This window comes from Camellia sinensis, chromosome 3, assembly GCF_055761805.1.
Source record: "Camellia sinensis isolate YWXY chromosome 3, ASM5576180v1, whole genome shotgun sequence".
NCBI classification, from domain to species: Eukaryota; Viridiplantae; Streptophyta; class Magnoliopsida; order Ericales; family Theaceae; genus Camellia; species Camellia sinensis.
Window position 1 is genome coordinate 172,483,150 of NC_138963.1, and position 22,933 is coordinate 172,506,082.

Genomic DNA, 22,933 nt, shown 5'->3' on the forward strand with positions numbered 1-22,933 from the left:
CGGAGATGCTGCGACGATCGGCGGCGGTGGAGGCACAGGAGGGGCCTCTCTCTCCTCTCCTCTCTCTTTCTCCCTCTGTTCTTCTCCTGTATTCTAGGGGTGAGCAGCGGATATATCGATTCGCCAGAACCGACCGAACCGAATCGATCCACCGCATTTTGGACGGATGCATGCTGACGAGCGGACGGTAGCAGATTGATTTTCTCCAATCCGCCAATTTGGCGGACGGATGGCGGATTTGAGATTCCTTTGAAACCGAACCGCCAAACCGTGAGCACCCCTAGTAATTTATAGGACTTTGTGTTTTCAGTTGTTTAAATATTATATTTGTGTTTTCAATTAAAAAAGAGTTTAAATATTCTGTTGAAAAAAAGTTTTCAACTTGAATATCTTTTTTGAATTGAAAAAAATAAACGTATTATTTATCTATATTTTTTGGTTTTTAAATTTATCTCAAAAAATAATAAATAAAAAATATGATATATGCTGGTTGGTTTTTGTTTTCAAAAACAGATATAGATGTAACAATACGGATACATACAATCTCTACTACTGCTCTGTTTATGGTTTTGGTGGTTTGAATTGTTTTTATATTTTAAGAACCACAGATTATAATACTTTATGTGGATAAGACATGTGATTGTAGTATGTGGATGAGGCATGTAATGATTGTGATATTCTAAAGTTTCAAACTTTCTTGCTTTAGATGAGGCATGCAATGATTGTAATATTTTTTTAAATCATTGACTGTAATACTTATTTTTTTCTTTTTTTGTGAAAGTGCACAAGTTGAATTATGTTGAAAATTTATAAAATTTTAAACCGCCAAACCGATTCGCATCCATCCGCCAAACCGCCAATCCGCTGGATTGGCGGACGGATGCGGATTAATTTTCTCCAATCCGCCAATCTGGCAGACGGATGGTGGATTGGAGGTTCCGTGGCCGCAACCGACTTGCGCCCATCCCTACTGTGTTCAACAAAGAAGAAGAAGAAAAGGAAGAGAAACAGAAAAAAAAAAAAAAGAATCGCAAAATGACGTCGTTTTGCGATTCAAGCCAAAATCGGGCCACTTTTTTCGGCTACCAGTCATTTTCCTATCAACAAACTTATGTTTTGTTTCTCATCAAAAGTGGTGAGATTTTGTGAGAAATGAATTGGGTTTAATGAAAAAAATTTAAAATACTAAAAATACACTTATGAAAAAATATAATTTATTAATATGGAAGGTTATTTTGATAAAATAAAATACAGTACTTTTTTTTTTCCCCCCCTCTTATTTACTCTATCTAATCAAGATAAGTGAGAAATTTCATTATCTTCTCTTTTATTTATCCAAATATAATGATGAGAAATCAAAATTATTATTTTTTTCTTCTTACTTTAGGTGAGAACTATAATCATTTCTTTTTTCACTCCTCTCACGATCCAAACGAAATGTAATTTATTAAAAGATCATACTCAAATCAAAATCTTGGGTATAAGGAAAGCTCTCCAATGGTGATTAGTCTTTCTTTGTTCGGTTTATATTGATAGGTTTAGGCTGAAAACATTGCTCTTGTTTGATATGATATTACCAGGCCAAAATAGTTATAACAGGACAAAATAAACTAACAGGTAATAAGAGAATCTAGTTAAAAGTTAATTTTTAAGCTTTTTAAATCATATCATCTTTTTATTTTTTTACACATTTAAAAAAAAAAAATCAAAAAAAGTCAAAAAATTAACTTTTAACCTATTTCTTAAAATAAGTCAAAACGTTACATTCAAATTATAATTATTTTATTTTTATTTTTATTTTTATTTTTTATAAAAGTCAAAAAACTCAATTCAAAAGAGACTTTTTAGCCCTCATATTAAAAAACTAAAAAGTAAAAAGGCAATCTACTTATGGAAGTTGGAGGTAGGGCTTTACTGACATTGGTGAATAAGCAATTGGGTTTTGAGTTCAAATGAAAGTAATTTTAAGATAAGTAAGAACAAAAATGTTACAAATCACAAAAATTTATCAAATTTTTTTTATCAAATGTGGGTCTCATATTTATGTGAGATATTTGATAAAAATTTAATAGAACTTTTAGAATTTCTAACATTACTCAAGTACGAAATTCTCTAGAATTGTGGCTTCACACCTAATAATCAGACCTCATATCTCAAATTAGGTAATCAAAATTTGGAATAGGTCTTAATATTTGCAACTGTTAGTTTTTATTGAAATTTTCAAATGTTTTGAAGTAGTTAAATTTCACTGGCTATCAGTCCAAGATTAACAAACCTAATATATATATATATTTGTAATTTCATAATTATCAAAGATATTATTTTATTTGATAAATCTTGACAAAAAAAAAATTTCAAAAGTAAAAAAAATAAAAAATTACCCCTTCAACTACTTGGATTATGCCACCTTTAAATTTTCAATGCCCCTTCAACTACTTGGATTATGCCACCTTTAAGTTTGGTGGAAATTTAAAAGCATCTTGAAAAAAAAAAAAAATCTTAAAAATATATTTTGTCAATTAAAATCAAATTTGTCATTTTTAGTGATTTTTAAAATTTTTTCATAAAAAATTGAAGAACAATTAAAAAAGTTTACTATAGAAAAAATGTTGATTATCAAAGCTGATTCCAAACAATACTAAGCTCTTGGTTGGGATAGACTTTTTTCAGCCTACTTTTTGGCTATTTTGCTATTTTAACCTAGTTAAAAAAATTATGTTTGAGTTATTTTTTAATTGATTTGATGATTATGAGAAAAAGTTAAAATAATTATGATTTGAATGTTATATTTTATATTATTAATTATTTTAATATTTTTTTTATCTTGATTAATTATTTTAGCCAAAATATACATCTTAAACAAAGCCTAAATATTTATGTTGAATCTCACATGTTCTTTAAATATGAAAGAAATATCAAGAGATATTTTTTTGACATTTTGTCAAAAATATCTCAAGTTTTTTGTGGAAGGAAAAGGTGCTAGAATGGCGGAGCATATTTTTTAGGTCAGTTTTTTTGGGATAAATAGGACCCAAAATCTCTGTCAAGCATTCACGGCAAGAAATTAGTCTTTTAGACACTAATATTTAAGAATTAATTAAATTTAATTGTTAAAAATAAATTTAAATATATAATAATTTACTTATAAAATTGTAAAAATAATTATTAATATTCTTATATAATATTTACGTACTTTTTTTAGACCAATAAATATATTATTAACATTTTAAGACCAAATATATTCGTCATTATCAATTAAAAATGAAGCCAAATATTTTTATCATTTTAACAGTTAAAAAGTCGAGACCTCACTTCACTTCAGCCCTAGCTTGCTCATTCTCTCTTTGCTACAAGGCTTCCAAGGTCAATCTAGGGTCATTTCCCAATATAAGCCATTTTTGTATTGTATTTCCAAAACTAGGCCAACTTCCGACATAATTCCAAAACTAAGTTAAAACGCCATTACTATTCGCGCTTTTACTGTTAGGAGCGTAAAAGTAGGTGAACAGGAAAATCGCTATTACAAATAGCGACTTTGATTAATAAGTCGCTATTACAAATAGCGCTTCTAGTGTTTGTTAAAAACGCTTTTCCTAACAGCGCTTTTTTTAAAATTGCATAAAAACGCTATTCGTAATAGCGATTTTAAGAAAAAATTTTTCTCGGAAAAAACGCTATCTCTAATAGCGATTTCAGTTCAAATTTTGTTGCCAAAAAACGCTATTTGTAATAGCGATTTCATTTAAATGAAATCACTTTTTAGATCAGCGTTTTCAAAGTCCTCATATATACGAACAAACCCCCCCCTCATTTGCATACTCAGACTTAGGTTTTTGGCTCTCTCTGCTCTCTGCTCTCGCTCGCTCTCTCTCTCTCTCTGCTCTCGCTCGCTCTCTCTCTCTCTGCTCTCGCTCCATCTCAGCTCGCTCTCGCTCTCTGTCTCTGCTCTCTCTCTCTCTCCGTGGTATGACATTAACCCTAATTTTATGTATTTACTTTTTGTGTTTGTAAATGTGTTGTATTTTTTTGTCAATGTTAGGGTTTTACTTGTGAATTATTAAATGTGTTAGGGTTTTTATCATTGTGGTTATGAAATTAGGGTTTGGAATTTTTTGGCATACGGGTTAGGGTTTTTCTGTCAATGTTAGGGTTTTGAAATGAAATTGAATTTTTTGGAATCATGGTTAGTTTTTGAATTTTTCTGAATTTTTTATTGGTTTATCAAAATAAAGTATTTTTAATTTGAAACATATACTGTCATTATATAATTTTAAATAAAGTATTTTTATTTATTTGGTTTTTTATTTTTTGGAATAAATTGAAATGCTTTATTTTTTTTGTAATATTATAGCATCAATGGATTTTATTTTTTTGGTTCTAATATTATAAAATTAATAGATTAAAATCTAATTGTAAGTGAAATTCAATAATCTATTTCAAAGAATTGTTTCAAGTTAAATGAGCTTCCAAATAAAGAAAGTAATATTATTTATATGATTTATAAATTTATATTTTATTTATAATGAAATATTAATGTTTTTTGTTTTTTTATTCAAGAGGATACTATCATTTTATTTTGTTATGTTTTTTTTTTTATAAATTAGTTAATTTCATTATTTCAAATGTGAGAACATTTTTGTCTATGTACAAAAATATCTAAGTTTCATCATATTTATTTCTATTTATGTTTTACATTCTCCTATACAAATGAAGATAGTTAAAATAGAAATCAAAGCATGTAAATGTCATTAATTTGGGAGAAATTGTAGAGGTCAAGACTCGAGACCTGCATTGTGATACCCAAGAGACAAAGGATCCATGTTTCTTTGGGACTATTTAGGGGTTTTGTTTATTGGGTTTTGAATGTGTTAGGATCACATATGGATGACCTACCCCAAAAAACAAATTAAATTAAAATTTTTAAAAAAAAAATAGGAAAGTTTTGTCACATATGTATACTCTGATTAATTTAAGGCAGAGAGAATTACATGGAGGATCAAAATATTTTACATATCCTCATCTCTTGAAAACGTGATAAGATTCACTAAATGCTAGATTTAATATAATTTGATCATCCCAAAATTTCATGGACCGTTACAACAAAACCAAAATACTAATAGGGCTACCCAAAAATAAAATAAAAAATAAAATGAACATAAACAAATTTCAAGGTTTCAAGTCAAAGAAAGGGCACAACAACTCAATCTGGCTTTGCTCCCGTTTGGGATATTAGTTTGGGCTAAAATAGTCATATAAGATAAAATAAGTTATTTTATTCATATAAGACAAAATGTTACATCTAAATCATAAATATTTTATTTTTTCTCTCATAAAAGTCAAAAAAACCTATCACTAACGACATTTTTTAGCCCCAAATTAAATAGTCAAAAAATCGACTCATATCCAAACAAACCCTTTTTGTCAAAAAATCGACTCATATCAAAAAATCGACTCAGATCTCAATCTTGATTTTTTTGTTGGAATGCAGTAAATGACAACACCCTAAGATTATGTTTCTTTATCTTGACAAAAAGAAAATGAGGTGAATTTATTTATTTCTCTTGGTAAATCCAAGGCTCGGGTACAACATTAAATGACCACATTAACTTAATTCACAAGTCTTTTAATAGGTGTACCAAAAACTTGAAATCAAATCTAACCTTCAGCCGAAAAAAAAGAAAAAAAGAGAGTATTTTTTTCTCTTTTTACAATCAATTCTGCAATGATAAATCTAATACAACTTTGATTAAGAAAGTGTCTCATTTGTCAGGTCAATCAATCTCTTAAAACTGAGTTTGAATTAAGAGAAAGAAAAATGTGAGTAAAATAAAATCTAATTTTTTCTTCTATTTTCTTTTCTTTTCTTTTCTTTTCTTTTCTTTTTTTTTTCTTATTTTATTTTATTTTTAATCTGTGTTCAAAGTTATGATTCAAACACAATCATAATCAAGTCAAATGAAGGGAATTCATGAACAAGTGAAAGAGCTACTCATCATTATGCAAAATCATAGACTGGATTTCTATTGGGCAATTAGCTAATTTAGCTGTAATATATATAATTTTAGGATGTATGTAAATAGTGTTATGCCTTCTAAATTTAATTTTTGTGAATCTTAGGTTTCGTTTGGCATGTCATGTTTGGGCTAAAATAGCTATAAAAAGACTCTTGACCAACAAGCTAGTTCTTTGTTTCATACTTTTGCGAAGTGGGTTTATTAGTAGAAAGAAGAATCTCCAATGTCCACCCATTAATTACTATGTATTGCACCACTGGCATTGGACCCAAAAGAAAAATATTTTGAATATTGAATAAATTTGAATATTTTGAATGTTTATATTTTTAAATTTCAAATCAGGAATTAGAATTTTGAAATTATGCTTGTGAATGAAAATGTCTATATTTTGAATATTGAATAAACCAACGTACATTTGTTGAATTGGAAATTGTTTTTTTTTTTCTTGTGAAGAGGAATTAAAGGAAATTAGGGTTTTAAAAGTAATTTTTTTTAATTAAGAATTGCGATTAAAAAATCCGAAATTCATATATTTAATTTTGACTATATTTTATTAAAAAGAAATATTTTTATTGGTTTCTCAAAATATTTAATTTTGACTCTATTTTATTAAAAAGAAATATTTTTATTGGTTTATCAAAATATTTAATTTTGACTCTATTTTATTGAAAAGAAATATTTTTATTGGTTTCTGAAAATATTTAAATTTGACTGTATTTGATTTAAAAAAAAAAATTTGGTTTAATTTCGTTTGGTTTATTTCACTATATTTGGGGTCATATTTGGGGTCAAGCAGCCAAAATATGATTAAAACATTTAATGAGCTGAATTTGTAATACATATAATAGTATTCTAGTACAAATTAAAATTTTATGATAAAACTGAAGAAAATTTGAGAAAGTTTTTGAAATGGGTATTGAACGAACTGACTTAATATGTTATGTTATGTTTATGTTTAAGTTTATGTTTATGTATTGTGTCTGTCAAATGTTACGGCTATTAATATGCAATATTAGGTCATGAATTAGGTGTTTCTCTATCTAACTGTTATGTTTATGTATTGTGTGTTCAGTTAAGAGTGTCCAGGATGTATGTAATGTGTGTTCAGTTCATGGTGTCCATAATGTATTTTTGTGGGAGAATTATGTCTGTACTACCTACGTAACTGAAAACTATTACATTTGCAACTTCAGTTATGTTGTTTTCATACCCGTAAGAGTATTTTGTAAAGTACTGACTTCGTATATTATGTATGAAGTATTATTACAAAAATGTTGAGAAAATTTATTTTAGGAGCTCTCGCTGTGGCCTTTGTCTTCTTGGCCTACTCCGCGGTGGTCTTCGCGTCTCACCCTTCGTCGTTGCTCGTCGAGTTGCACAATGTGTGGGTGTGCTTCGAACTGTACAGCATGCATATCACATTCTAACCCATAACAAAATAAATTTAAATGAAAACGGGTACAAAACGGTTTTACTAAACTGGTTTACTAAACTGATTTTCTGAATTACATTCTCACCTTCTAACCCAAAACAAAAGAATAAATATATATTTATGTTTAAATGAAAACGGCTTTCGTAAAGCCAAAATAATTTTCTAAATAACACCTTCCAACCCAAAACAAAGACAAAAGAAAAAAAAAAATTACATGAAAACGACTTTAGTAAAGCGAAAAAAAAATAATTAATTACACAAAACAATAAGCAAAAAAATATTTTACATGAAAACAACTTTAGTGAAGACGAAAATTTTTTTTTAATTACATTTTCTAAAACAATAGCGATTTTAACAAAAAAAATTTTCCCAAAAAAATGTAATTAAAAAAATGTAATTAAAGCTCATTTAACTTGAAACAATTCGCTATGAAAAAATGAAAAATCGCTATGTAAAATTAATATACTATTGATAATAGCTAAATGAGCTTTAATTACATTTTTTATAATAGCTAAATCGCTATGTAAAATTTTCCCAAAAAAAATTCAATAATCTACATGAATATGATTTTGAAATTATATATATGAAAAATAGTATGTAAAATTAATATATGAGAAGAGGTTTTTTTTCATATTATGTAAAATTTATGAATTACACATTCTAAACAAAAACAAAAGAAAAAAAAAAACATATTTTAACATGATAATTGCTTTATGTTTTTTTCTTTTGTTTTATCTTGAAAATAGCGTTTTATTCCAACAAGGTTTATGTTAAAAAAAAAAATTCTGTTAAAATCGCTATTAGGAATAGCGTTTTTTTGGAACAAAATTTGAACTGAAATCGCTATTATGAATAGCGTTTTTTCTGCAAAAATTTTTTTGTTAAAATCGCTACTATAAACAGCGTTTTTTGGGAAATTTGTTTTTGTTAAAATCGCTATTGATAATAGCGTTTTTTTGCAACAAAAATTTGTGTGAAAAGCGCTGTTAAGAACAGCGTTTTTTATTGGGAAAAAGAATAACCCTAGAAGCGCTATTTGTAATAGCGACTTATTAATCAAAGTCGCTATTTGTAATAGCGATTTTACTGTTCACCTACTTTTACGCTCCTAACAGTAAAAGCGCGAATAGTAATAGCGTTTTAACTTAGTTTTGGAATTCCGTCAGAAGTTGGCCTAGTTTTGGAAATACAATACAAAAATGGCTTATATTGGGAAATGGTCCGTCAATCTACTCATTCTTCAGTTAAAAAGTCGGGAGCTCCAAGGCAGATTGGGAGCTCAATCTTCTTCAAATTTTGGCGCGTCTCTCTCTCTCTCCCCGTAATCGACTTGTAAGAGCTCCAATTCGAACTTTCAACTTCTTATTATTTCATAGATTGAACTTTTTTTGTGTGTATATATATATATATATGTATATCTTAATGCGTGTTGGAATTGAAGAATTCTTTACATAGATTGAACTTGTTTGTGCGTATATATGTATGTATCTAATGCGTGTTGGAGATGAAGAATTGTTTTCTCGCACAGTTCGATCAATACTGTATTTCATATGCTGTTAATTTGTTGTTTCAACGAGTTTTCAGGTGTTACACACTATCATTTTCTGTTTTAGGTTTTCAATTTCTGATTATTACGTGGATTGAACTTGTGTGTGTATATATATATATATATATATATATGGTCTTCTTCTCTGTTTTCTCTCACTAAGATTAAGAATGATGAATGAATCGTCTCTCACTGGGCCATATGTATCAAACTCTCCATATGTTGTCATATTGGGTTTGTCTCTGTTTTCTCTCATTAAATCATTGTCTTCTTCGTCGATGGATTGAACTTGTGTGTGTATATATCAAACTCTTGAGATCTTAATGACAGTAAGTGATTTAAGAATTAAAAATTGACAGTAAGTAATTATTCACCTATTTCTTTTTCTTCTGCAGCTTGAAGATGGTGACATCATTTGCTTTCAGAAATCCTCTAAAGTTGAAAGTGGTGAACAATGCCGCTGTCCTGCATTTTTGGAATATGTGCATAATTGTCAGGTATTCCAGGAGCCTTTTTCAATGTGACTTCGATAGCTTTTAGAACTTTTATGTGACATAATGTGTGATTTGTGATCTATGAATGCCATAAAGAAATTCTTTTTACTAAGAACTTATAATGAAAAGAGGCGTAAATTTTTATTTTTATTTTCTATGTCCTCCCTGACTAAGCGATAGGTAATGGAGGACAATCCATTCAATGGGTGTTTGAAGTTGATCTGATCAGATGTTTTTTTTTTTTTTTTTGACATGGCGTTCTAATCCTAGCTTGCTTCCTTAGCATTAGTTTTTCACCTGATCTGATGATGATTCATAGGTTGTTCGCTTCCGTTCTTTGGAGAAACCTAAGGAGGATGAGTTCTGTCTTGAGTTGTAAGTTCTTCATATTTCTAAAATCTTTATTGATGATAAATGCATTTAATTAAAATTTTGGTTTCTTATTTGCTATGTATTTTTTTCTATATGGATTTACTTATCAGAGAAATGAATTTTGTTACCCTTGTAAATTTTTAGGTCAAAGCTTCACAATTATGATGATGTTGTCGAAAGAGTAGCTCGCCATCTTGGCTTGGATGATCCATCTAAAATAAGGCTTACATCTCATAACTGCTACTCCCAGCAACCTAAAGCCCAGCCAATTAAGTATCGAGGAGTGGAACATCTATCAGACATGCCGGTCCACTACAATCAGGTTGTTCAATATATTAGTGTCACCCTGATCTACACCTAAGACTTTTTGTTTTACTTCTTCCAATTAGAATAACTACGGTGTTCTGATGGCTGATTTCCCCCCTTTCTAGACAGACTTCTGATATTCCGTACTATAAGGTATTGGATATCCCTCTACTAGAACTGCAAGGCCTGAAAACTGTAAAAGTTGCTTTCCATCATGCTACAAAGGATGAAGTGAGTGTCAGATTGTAGCAGTCATTTCTTTCTTGTGTTGAATTTTTTCTCTCGTTCAATCCTGGTTAATCTATTTTCAGGCAGTAATTCATACTATAAGATTGCCCAAACATAGCACTGTTGGAGACGTTATTAATGTCCTTTAGGCGAAGGTAAAACCTTCTGTTTCTGGTGGAACATGTTTCGCATATTTTTGCATAGATGAGCCTCTATTGATTGGATTACGATAATATTTTTTTGAGCTTTGTGCAAAAGTATACCTTTTCTTATATTTACAATTACATAAATTTGTTTGAGAATCTTTTAATTTTGCTCGCAGTTCATATTTTCATTGTTCTTTTGACAAAGAATCCACTCAACCTGGTGTCTTGTTTTGTAACAGGTTGGAGTTGTCTTATCCAAATGCAGAACTTAGGTTGCTTGAAGTATTCTATCACAAGATCTACAAGGTATTAGATAATGTTTCAAGGTAGTGTTGTTACTTTCTCAAGTAAACTTGGTAAGAGGTCATTGAAATGAAACATCTTGCTGGATGGTCTGTGGTTGATGTTGTTCCTTTCTACATGCAATTTTTTTTTTCTTTGTTTCTTTTTCTATGACGTCCATTACATGAGAAAAAGAAAATTTTGATTAGTGGGTGAATTAATCTTTTTTAAAACATAGAGTGCAATTTGCTATGCATTTTAGAATAACTAGAATCTTTTCAGAATCAATTTTTAGTTCTTAAATCACCTCCTAAAATTCCTTATGGGTTCTAGTTATTCTAAGGATTGGTGATGGTATGTATGACTTTATGATATATATTTGGAGATATATGATATTCATCAGTCTTAGTCTGTCTGGGGTTATTTGATACTGGCAAATTACTTATAATTCGGTCATCAAGCTAATGCACATGTTGCAATTGTAATTGTGCAAGTGTGCACCCACACCCACAAACGAACACACACACACACAGAGATTCAAGCTATATTTATTGGTTCAAATGGGCCATTATTTTGGATTTGATGATTTAGAAATTTCTAAATTCTAGCATGTACTTGTGCTAACAGTCATATATGATCTACAACATGACTACCTGTTTCAAACTATGTACCATTTTTACTTTTAGTCACCTATATGAATGAGTATTGAGATGAAGCCTTGAAATCAATGTAGCTAGAATAGATGTATGATAATATTGAGATTTTACTAAGCGATTGACAAATCGTGATGAGTATTACGCAATAAAGCTCTTCATGACTAGGTAACTCTAATGTTTATCACATTTTGCTTCTCTAGTGTCAATGAAGATGAAGGAATGCCAGGCAGGAGCAGATTGGGCTGGATGCAAGATTTTAAAAAGCGGCCGTAACCGTTACGTAACGGTTTTGGCGGTTACCGCCACCCGTTACGGCCGCTTTTGCAGTGTGATTGAGATTCACAGGTGTGTCGGCTATAACGGCTGCCGTAGCGGTCGTAACGGTGCCGTAACAGCCGTAACGGCCTATTACGCACCGTTACGTAACGATTCTAAACTGTTTCTTTCGAAAAAACACACAAAAAAAAAAAAAGTTGAAAATGGAGGAAGAGGGATAGAGAGAAGAGGGAAGATGAAGAACATGTCATTGATTTGTTGAAACTGTATAACCTATGCTATTCTATTCAGCTGCTAACACTAAACCATTTTGTTTGTGTGTGTCTATCTATATTTTGTTTGAAAATAATAATAATAAGTGTGATCATTATCTATTTGGCTTGGTTAAAATATGTATATATATATTTAGGTTCTTATTTATTCTCATACTTTTGTCATTGTTTATCTTATACATAATAGTTAGTGATTGAATTTTTATATAATATAAAGTCATTAATTATTAAAATAAAATGTAAAAAACTCAGTTTATAGTGATTTAAAAATATGAAATATATTGGATCATACTTAAAAATTTACAAAAATTGATCAATATTTATTTTTAATCCAATAAATATGATCATGGAAAAAAAATATGTATATCGGTAAGTTTTTTTTCAAATTGTGCGCAAAATAAAAAAATTCACGGTTCCGGTTACCGCAACCGTTACACTACGGTCTTTACACCCCGCAACCGCAACCGCAACCGCGTCACCACTACCGTTATGACGACCGCAACCGCTTTTCAGAACCTTGGCTGGAAGGGGAAATTTTCGTTTTAAATAATTGTATCCCTTTCTACCTTAGGGAGCTTTGGGGTATGTTTGGTTTGTGTTTGAGGGATGTGTTTTAGAGATAAAAAGTACGAAAAGTTGTTTGGTTTGGTTTTTTTCAAAAGATGTTTTGGAAAATTATTTTGAGAGAGAGTTTTGGAAAAAGTGATTGATTTGATGTGTGTGTGAGAGAGATTTGTTTGGAAAACTTGTTTGGTTTACAAGTTTTGAGAAATTTTTTTGGGAAAATTTGTTTGGTTTCATTACTTTTAAAAACTTATTTGTAGAAAAAATTTCCCAAAATTTTTTCTGAAATTCAAACCAAACGAACCCTTGGTGTTTGTGATGCTGACAACGAGGAGTCCCTTAATGAAAAGTATAAGAAGCTTCGATGTGACATTGCTCTGCTTCCTCATGATAACAACGATCATCGGTTGATTGAGAATTACTTGATGTGTTAATTTTTGGAAACTTTGAATTTGGAAACTTTTTAAAAGCATTTTGAAGGCAATCAAAGGGCAAGCCGTCACAGACTTCATTCTAGAGTTCACCAATGTTGACCCTCCTGAGCCTCCCCTTTTGATCAACACAACTCCTAACGAAATCGTTCTTCATTCCTGGACTCTAAATGTTGATGGCTCATCTAGAAAAGAGGGGAGCGGGGCTGGGCTAATCCTCACCACCCTAGAAGGGAAAGATCTCAAGTGTGCCCTCTGTTTCCATTTCGCAGCCAGTAATAATGAGACAGAGTATGAAGCTTTGATAGCAGGTCTCAGGCTGGCCAAAGACATTGGGGTGGATCGTATTCAAGTGTTTAGTGATTTGCAACTGGTTGTCGGATAGATAAATGGGGACTTCGACGCAAAAGAGGCAAAAATGAAATCATACGGGGACGTTGCCCTACCCCTCACACGCCTCTTCAACAGTTTCCATATTAAACACATCCCACTGTTAGAGAATTCCTAAGCAGATGAAATGGCCCAATTAGCCTCGACAGGCCAGTCAGACCTTAGTCGCGGAGTCAGAATAGAATAGCTAAAACACCCAGTAATCTCATTAGATTTGCGAGAGATTCACCTACTTCAAAACGAGCACATACCATGGGCACAGGACATCATCCAATTCCTTGAGCAAGAGATACTACCAGGAGATAGAAAGGAGGCAGACAAGGTCTGAGCTCAGTCAGCCAACTATATTATTATCGAAGGCATCTTGTACAAATGAGGGTTCTCCCGGCCGTACCTCAGGTGTTTAAATACTGCCCATTTTGCTTCAGCATTTGCTCGCTCGGCTTGTGTCTTCACTTCCTTCAACTCCACCCTCGCCCTAACCCCCTTATTCAAAAGCACTACGGCTAGCGTCAAGGCCTCCATCTGCGCTGAGCCCAAGGCCTTCATGAGTTCACCCTCACTAAACCTAGATGCATCTCTGATCGTAGCGTCATCCACTACCCCAAGCATCTGCTTGTAAATGGCTTTCACGTCGCCTAATAGATTTACGGATTCACCAAGGTCACTCAAGGGCACCTCCACTACGGCACTCAAATGCCGAGTAGTGGGACTCCTGCCTTCCACGCCTACAACCCTCTCTGTTGCGCTTGCCTCTATTTTAGTTGGGTGCCTAGCTGTCTCTTTCCCATCCACCATGGTCTTTTCCACCTCACTAGCATTGCTCTCCTCTGGCTATGGGCGGTCTTCCTCTTGGCTTAACCATTGCTGTCTTGGCTCACTAAGCCTACTTTACTCCACCAAAAGAGGGTCAGCTTCCGTCATTGCTGCATCAACCACTGGCCCCAAGGGCCTCTCTTCCACCCTCGCTCCCTCTGCCATCCCTTATTTCCTTTTCTTCAGAATGGGCTCTTCTCCTCCACCCTTGGACGCATCCTTTTTCTTCTTTTCTCGTGCTTGCTCCACCTCCATTCTGTTTCTCGCCTTTAGCGGGTCGAATGGAGCCTTCAAAGGCACAAAAGTCCTCAAATCCCCCTCTGTCAGGGCTTTAGGTCGCGGGCAAGCAGACCTCTTCGCAATCGACTTAGGAGCTGGGCCCAACTCCTTCTCCTTATATTTTTCCGCTACCGCCAAGATTCACCTATCTTCTGCTTTTTGGGCCTTTCTCATCGCCTCCACCTCTTTAGGGGCAAGATCCCCCTCAACAGGCTCTGGCCCCAACTTCAGAGCAAACAAAGCTGAAGGCTTAATGAGGTTGTCCCATCTGAGCCCCTTCTTCTCTCTCCACTTCTTTACTTGCTTCACCCTTCTCTCAGCTATAGTGTCAAACTTCGGTTCCAGGGATTATGTGGGGATTTTCTACATTCCCACCGTCCACTGATACGTAAAACTATTTTGTGTGCCACCCCTTGACGGATGAGGGAAGCCCTGCCACCAACTTTATTCTCGCTATTGCCTGTAGAGTCACCCATGTCTCCTGTTGGCTTGAGGCTTTATAGTAGAAGAAAAATGTCCACCGTCATTGCCTCTCCATCGGTTGCCTGCGGTAAAGAGATTGCACACACGAACAAAATCTTCTACGCATTCGACATCAATTGGCCTGGCGCCACCTCTAGTCGATTTAGCACGTCGATGACGAGCTGTGGGAGTGGCAGTCTCAACCCTCCACGGAGCACCTCTTCATATAGAGCAAACTCCCCTAGTTGCGTGTCTGACGCCCTCTCTGTTGTTGTTGCACTACAAGAAAAGTGGGCTTAAAAGACGGAACTTTTTGCGACGACACAACTTGCCGTCGCAAAAAATGTGACTTTTTGAGACTGGCACAACTTGCCGTCGCAAAAAATAGAGTATTTGCGACGGCATAAAATGTTGTCGCGAAAAAAGAAAGTATTTGCGACGGTAGAAATTGTTGTTGCAAAAAAAAATAGAGTATTTGCGAAGGCAGAGATTGCTGTCGCAAAAAAATAGAGTTTTTGCAACGGTATCAGCTGCAGTCGCAAAAAAAAAGAAAGAGTTTTTTGCGATTGTAATAGGTACCGTTGCAAAATTAAATAAATAAATAAATATATATATATATATATATATATATTGTGGCTTTGAGACAGCTTCATATATATATAGTCACAAAATGGTTTAAATAAATGCAACGGTATTTTTCTATCACAAAAAAAAAAAAGACGTCGTCGTCTTACTCTTTTGAACATTTCTTTTTTCACTTATTTTTTCATCTTCCTATCTCTCTGTCTCTGCCTCTGTCTCTCTTCTCTTTCTCTCTCTCTCTCTCACTCATTACTCTTCTCTGTCTGTCCGTCTCTCTCTCTCTCTGTGTCTCTGTCTCGCTCATCACTCTTCTCTGTCTGTCTGTTTCTCTCTCTCTTTCTCTGTCTGTCGTCCATCTCTCTTCTCTATCTCTCTCTTCTATCTTCTCTCTCGCTCATCTCTCTCTGTCTCTCTCTCGTTTATCTCTTTTTGCTCTTTTTTTTTTCTCTCCCTCTTTATCTATATCTTTTCACCTATTTTTTCATCTTCCTCTCTCTCTTCTCTTTCTCTCTCTCACTCATCACTCTTCTCTCTATGTCTCTCTCGTTCATCTCTTTTCTCTCTCTCTGTCTCTCTCGTTCATCTCTCTTCTCTCTCTCTCTCTTTTTCTGTCTCACTCTCTCTCTCTCCCATTGTGTTCGCGTTGCGCACTCTCTCCCTCCCGTCTTCTCTATTTACTGAGCTCCCTCTCGATTTATCGTTCCACTACAAGAAAATGCACTTTTAGTGATCACTTTGTCTCTCTCACTCATCACTCTCTCTGTTTCTTTCTCTCTCTCTCTCTCCTCTATTTGTCTCTCACTCATCTCTCTCTCTCACCACCCATCTCCTTTACCACCTTCACCAGTACTGCAAACGCCATTTCACTACCACCGTTACTACCACTGTCGCCACTTCACCTTTACGACTACCATTACTACTACCATCAACACCACTCCACTACCACCACTATCACTACCATTACCTCTCCTTCACCCCTGTCACTCCATTTACTTTACCATTACCACAACTTTACCACTAATCTCCTTCACCATCACCACCACCACCGCCACCATCACCATCACCATCATCTCTTATCCTCCACCACCATCACCATCATCTCTTATCCACCACCTTCACCACTACTGCCGCTCTCTCTCCTTTACCACAAAAAATTAGTTCATGATTTTTAGTAACAAAAAAAAATGGGCTGCAGAAAAATATTTTTCATTGACCATAGAAAATTAACTTTTATTTTAATGGAAAATATTTTTCATTAAAACATTACCCCTACTTCTACCAAAGTAAAAAAATAAGAATAACTTTTTATTCATTAAAATAAAAATGAAACAAATAAATTTTCAACCTTAATAACTAAAAAAAATAAAGAATAAAAAAATAAAAAAAGTTTCATTAACTATAAAAAAAAATTTATTTTAACAAAAAATATATATTTTTTTTTTTTAAAAAAGAGCCATTTTGTTGTTTAAATATTCAATTGTGACGGAAACCAAGAAACAAAAAAATATTCCCGCTCGATTTTCCACCCCCCTTTTTTTCCATTCTCGCTCGGCTTCCCCCCCTCCCCATCGCTTGAACCAAAATCCCCAATCTCAAAAACCAAAAATCCCAAAAAACCAAAAATTCCTAATTCTTATGGCTCTGCCGAATTCGAGAAGATCTGACTAAGAGGGTATCTAGGCTCCAATCTGTGGAGATCGAAGCCATGGCCGTTTGCCACTCATTTTCCACGATTGTACTAACGGTTGTAGCCACGACTACTGCCGGCGAGTGAGGAAGAGAAGAGATGAGAGGCGAGCGTTTAGAGATGGAGGTGCAAGAAGAAAGTGAAGAAAAGGTGTATAGCTTTGCAAAGTTGTTTTTTTTGGAATTGGAGAGGCGAAATAGAGAGGAATGGTGGTCATCGCCATTGTTGCAATTGCAGAGCTGTGTGTGTGCGCGCGCGCTGCCGCGATCTACCTAGGGTTAGGGTTTGGGTTTCGCACCACCCCCTTCCCTCAGATCTGCCCCCTTCTGTCATCTCCATCTCTGTCTCTGTCTCTGTCTCTCTCTACATATATGTTGTGTTTTCTGGTTGATAGTTGAATCAGACATTGGTTTTTGATCTATTTGTTCATTGATATCTATTTGGATCTCTCTGAATCTATCTATATATATATATATCTTGGTTTTTGCTCTGTTTGTTCATTGATATGTGTTACTTTTCTGTGTAGTCTATTTCATATGCTTTCTTAGAGAAGGATGATAGTGGTGTTAGGTTGATGATGATAGATCATAGATGCACCATAAGTGCTTATGGTGTCCTTCACGTTTGTGTGTGTGTTTGTGAAGACCATGTAAAGCTTGTTTGAGAATGAAAAGAACTTCAAAGTTTACTATCATTCTATGTTGAATCATTTATCTATGATGATGTATGTGCACATGTGCTTGTGAGTTATGACCTGTACATTTTTACTCGAATCGCCTCCTATAGCTTTGATGTGCTTCTCTCATCTAGGAGTGAAGCTACTACATTGTCAATTTCTATTGAAATATAGAATGGTGTCCTATGCATTTGCCGTGCAACATCCCCTTTTTAATGAGAACAATTGTAGACTTTAGAATGTTGGGAACACTGACAGTGTCCATGACTTCACGCTTTATTGTACTTTGATTAGGTTCCTATAGTAGATAATATATGTTCCTTGTGGGTTGTTTGGTGCCATTTGAGAAATTTACGACTGGACTTGTAACAAAAGGGAACTTCCAAAGGAAATTTACGACTGGACTTAAAATTGACACTCCGAAGTTTCATTTTTCATCTTCCAGCAATAAACCTAAGAAAAATTATCTGTCAAGGAACTTGATTGCACTTCTTAGCTATGGAGGGGTCCCTAAAGAATACTTTTTGGATATACTGACAAATACTTTCGAAGATGCTCAGTGTGTTTGCTCCAATAAGTGAGAATAAAACAAATTCATGATTTATTTGTGGTGTGGCATATTCTGCATGATGCTTAGACCTAATTGGCAATTGAAAATTTTCTACATATGCACTGAGCACATTGGATTTAAAATGAGTGGTTATTTTCCATTACCTAACTATTTTTTAGTTCACCTATCATTTAGGTGTATCTTGCATTATATTCTGTCATTCATCATTTGAAGGTGCATCCTGTTCACTTATTAAGAATGATAATGGATTTCAGGCTGTAAACCAGTTATGTAGTCATTTTGAAGCCTATAAAGATATTCCCAAGGTCACTGAGCTCAGGGAGAAATTTAAGAACATAAAACAAATTCTGAAGGTATGTTAAACCTGTTTGGCACAATACCCGAGAACATTTTTATATTCTTGGAGTTACAAAACGGAAAGAAGGTTGAATATCTGTTTGGTTCCTTGTTTTAGGAAATTCGTTTCATTAAATCAGTTGATGAGGGAATGTTTTCTTATTTCTATTAACATTAAAATGATGCTTTTTGTTCTTTGTTCTCTGTTTTCCAATCAAAATAGTAAAATGATCTAAAACTTGTTCTAAATTTTTTTCAATGCTTTCAGGAAACTTGTTTTATAAACCCATTTCTGAAGTTTGAATAAAAAATGCCTGCTTAACTGTGAAGTTCTATACACAATGTTTTTCTATACACTCTGTTTTTCTAAAGCAGTTAATTAGGTACTCCATGATAATGCTAATGATATGTTGTTATTTAATTTTAATCTTGAATTTATGTTTTGAATTTATCACATTGATTCTGTTTTATGCATCTACGTGATGTGACTTCATCTGAAGAATTAACTTATTAAAATTAACTTGTTTTATGATTCCTGTTATGATGTTTAGCTCTGTGAAGGATGTCACTATAAGAAGGTTGCAAAAGTCTTGGAACAAAATTGGTGGCAAGAGGATTTTAGGATTCAGAGTTATGCAATTAAAAAATAAGTCTCTTTGGTTTTGGCCTGTAAAGGAAGGAGTAAAGCCTAGTGTTATGAAAACATTTTTTCTTTTATTTTCTGTAATTTCTAAACCCTGGTTTCTTCACTGATTTTGAAAGGAAACTTATCCTTGCTTATGTTTTCTGATGCTTCTCTTAATTGAATTTCATGGATATGAAATGGAGGAATATCTGCCTAATTGACTTATTGTTTATTGAATACGCCTCCTTAGTTCTACCCTTTTCTATTTATCTATCTATACCAGCTTAGGTTCAGGGAAAGAGTCTGAAGAAAGTAATCTACTGCAGCAGTTAGCAGATGCTTGCTTAGTTGTTGATGCCTTGGAGCCATCTGTAAGGGAAGAGTTGCTTCAAAATTTTTGCAGCAGGGAGCTTACTTCATATCAACAGATCTTTGAAGGAGCTGGTTTGTTCAATTCTATACTTGTTTTCATTTAGTTCATTTACCACTCGCATATATATATTTCTTTTGATGACCATCATCTTGAAAGTTTTTATGTTAACTATTTTGTTAGAACTAGCAAAGTTGGATAAAACTGAAAGGAGATATGGTTGGATTAAGCGTCGGTTAAGAACAAATGAAGAAATCTGGAAAATATTTCCTCCTTCATGGCATGTTCGTTATTTTCTGTGTATCCAGTTCTGCAAGTTGACAAGGTCTGCCATCTACTACTCTTTTGTTTGTTTGAATATTCATCTTTGTGTTATGGAAGAACTCATAATGTGATCATGATACAGTAATCAATTTTAAAACAGAGGTACTATCCAAATGTACATGAGGTTTTTGACACTGCAAATCCACAAAAGCCTTAAGTATATTAAGTAATATGTTACTGCTGTTGCTATTGCTGGCAAAAGAGCACATAAGGCTGTTCTGTTTCCTTTTTTGTTAGAACCTGATCTACGCAATCCTTCAGTTCTATTTACATTTTCTTGAAAGGAACGGCGTTGGCATCCTTGTTATTTTGGATTAAGGTCTTCCCTTTTCTTTGCATTCTTTTGTAGATTTTTTGGGGGATTTATACATTTTTGTAAATACATAGCGGGTGGTTTGATTTTTGTCTTTTTGTTATTTTTTTGTTACACTTGTAGGGTCGTGTGAGACCCTAAGATGGTGTTTTGCAAGTTGTATATGGGAGGCATCCCCTTGATGCTTTTACTGCATTTACTAATAAAAAAAGAAAAAATATGAAATCTAATAATAGTTCAGAGTAAATGTTACAAAGATTTCCACAGCATAATTTACATGGTAGGATGTTAATATATTCATGTCCACAAATAAATCATGAATTTGTTTGGGAGTTAGAGTCGGATTTCACTCTAGGCAAACTAGCTCCTTAAGAAACTTGAATTCGAGGTGTTGACACTCCAAAGTCACCAAACGGGGTCGGATTAGCAAAAAACTCGACACACACGACTGCCTAGGCATGAGAGACTTGTGGGAGAAGACGGGACTCCAATCGAGTTCCCGGTTTGAGAGTTAGAGTTGGAATTCGGTCTAGGCAAACTAGTTCATTAAGAAACTTGAATTCGAGGTGTTGACACCCCAAAATCACCAAACATCAGTTTAGCACGAAATTTGGCACACACGACCGCCTAGGCACGAGAGACTTGTGGGAGAAGACGGGACTTTAATCGAGTTCCTGGTTTGGGAGTTAGAGCCGGATTTCGTTCTAGGCAAACTAGTTCCTTAAGAAACTTAAATTCGAGGTGGTGACGCCTCAAAATCACCAAACGGGGTCGGATTCGCATGAAACTTGGCACACACGACTGCCTAGGCACGAGAGTTGTGGGAGAAGACGAGACTCCAATTGAGTTCTCGGTTTGGGAGTTAGAGTCGGATTTTGGTCTAGGCAAACTAGTTTCTTAAGAAACTTGAATTCGAGGTGTTGACACTTCAAAATCACCAAACGGAGTCGGATTAGCACGAAATTTGGCATACACGACCGCCTAGGCACGAGAGACTTGTGGGAGAAGACGAGACTCCAATCGGGTTCCCGGTTTGAGAGTTAGAGCCGGATTTCTGTCTAGCCAAAATTGTTTACTTAATTATCTTTGTATTTATATAGTAGTTAATTTTTTTATGTTTTTTTGTTATTAAAATATTAACACATAATTATATTGTCATTAATTATTTTTATTTTTTGTTAATAGATATTTCCCGAGTAGCAATTTGCTACTCGTGGAATGTAGGCGGGAGTTAGATTGCGACTAATTTTTGTTTTTGTTACCTACGGAAATACCATGAGGAAAACTTTTGTTTTTGATTTATGTTATTTTGATTTGTGAACAACATTATGTATTTAAACATTGTACATGTATTATGCAATATTATGTAGTGGGATAATTTTGCTGGTGTGTTGTTATGAATGGAATAATATTTTTATTATGAATGAATTGTTGTTTTTATACTGAAATTTTTATATTATTATATAATTATCGGTTTCTTTTTTAGTTATTTTTTATTTAATACAAGTAATTTTAATATTTTTATTGCTGTTTTTTTTTTTGTGGCAATGTCATCATTGCCGTCGCAAAAGATATTTGCCAATAGTTGGAAAAAATCTTTCGCAACAGTCTTGTTTGTCGTCGCCAATAATATCCTAGCGATGGCGTCTGTGCTGTCTCAGTAACTTTTAGCGACGGCAAGTACCCCAGTCGCAAATAACACTTTTAGAGCATCTCCAACGGTGAACCAAAATTTTCACCAAATTTGAGTAAAAAAAAGTCAATTTTCTCAATCTAATATGGCTTGCTCCAACCGTGCATCAAAAGGGAAGGGGCGGTAAGGCTAATTTTTTTTTTTTTACCTGTTTGAACCTTTTTGACCGGTTTGAACCTATGTATTTGAAAGAGAACCAGTCGACCGGTGGGTAAACCAGCCGGACATCCGGTTGGCCCACCCCAACGGTCAAGCACAGTGAAATATTGATATACAGAGCTTGTCCTCAGTTTGATGAAATATTTGTTCCATTCTCATTTTGATATCAAATTGGTGAAACCATTGGAGCTTAAAAAAGTCACTTTTTCATCAAATTTCAAATCTGATGCATGGTTTAATGCATCGTTGGAGATGGTCTTAGCGATGGCATTTTTGCCGTCGCAAATACTACTTTTAGCGACGACAATATAGTGCCGTCTCAAAAAATCCCAGATTTTTGCATATTATTGCCGACGGCATAATTCCGTCGCAAAAAAGGCAACTTACTGTCGCAAAAAAAAGACATTTTTGCCATCGCAAAAAACTTTTAGCAACACCTTTTGTTGTGATCCGCCCTTTGCCGTCGCTAAAAGTCAGTTGCCGTCTCAAAAAAATTTTTGAGACGGCGTTTTGAGTATTTGCGACGGCATTTTGCCATCGCAAAAAGTCAAATTTTTTGTAGTGTTGGTAGCCTCAGCTCCTCGCTCCTCGGGATCTGGTATTTGGTACGCAACTCTTCCAGATCCTCTGG

General features: G+C 33.9%; 1 protein-coding gene across 1 annotated transcript; it reads left to right on the plus strand.

Annotated features, from left to right (window-relative positions):
• The first annotated feature begins 5 nt into the window (after positions 1 to 5).
• LOC114309765 (ubiquitin C-terminal hydrolase 13-like) lies at positions 6 to 21,389 on the plus strand. Its single transcript, XM_082918600.1, has 11 exons — positions 6 to 88; positions 3,323 to 3,363; positions 8,670 to 8,767; positions 9,388 to 9,489; positions 9,806 to 9,861; positions 10,003 to 10,180; positions 10,294 to 10,395; positions 10,476 to 10,547; positions 10,778 to 10,844; positions 19,727 to 19,887; positions 19,997 to 21,389. Exons 1-8 carry the CDS (start codon positions 6 to 8, stop codon positions 10,539 to 10,541), a joined length of 726 nt encoding a protein of 241 aa, XP_082774726.1. The 3' UTR covers positions 10,542 to 10,547; positions 10,778 to 10,844; positions 19,727 to 19,887; positions 19,997 to 21,389.
• Positions 21,390 to 22,933: the final 1,544 nt, after the last annotated feature.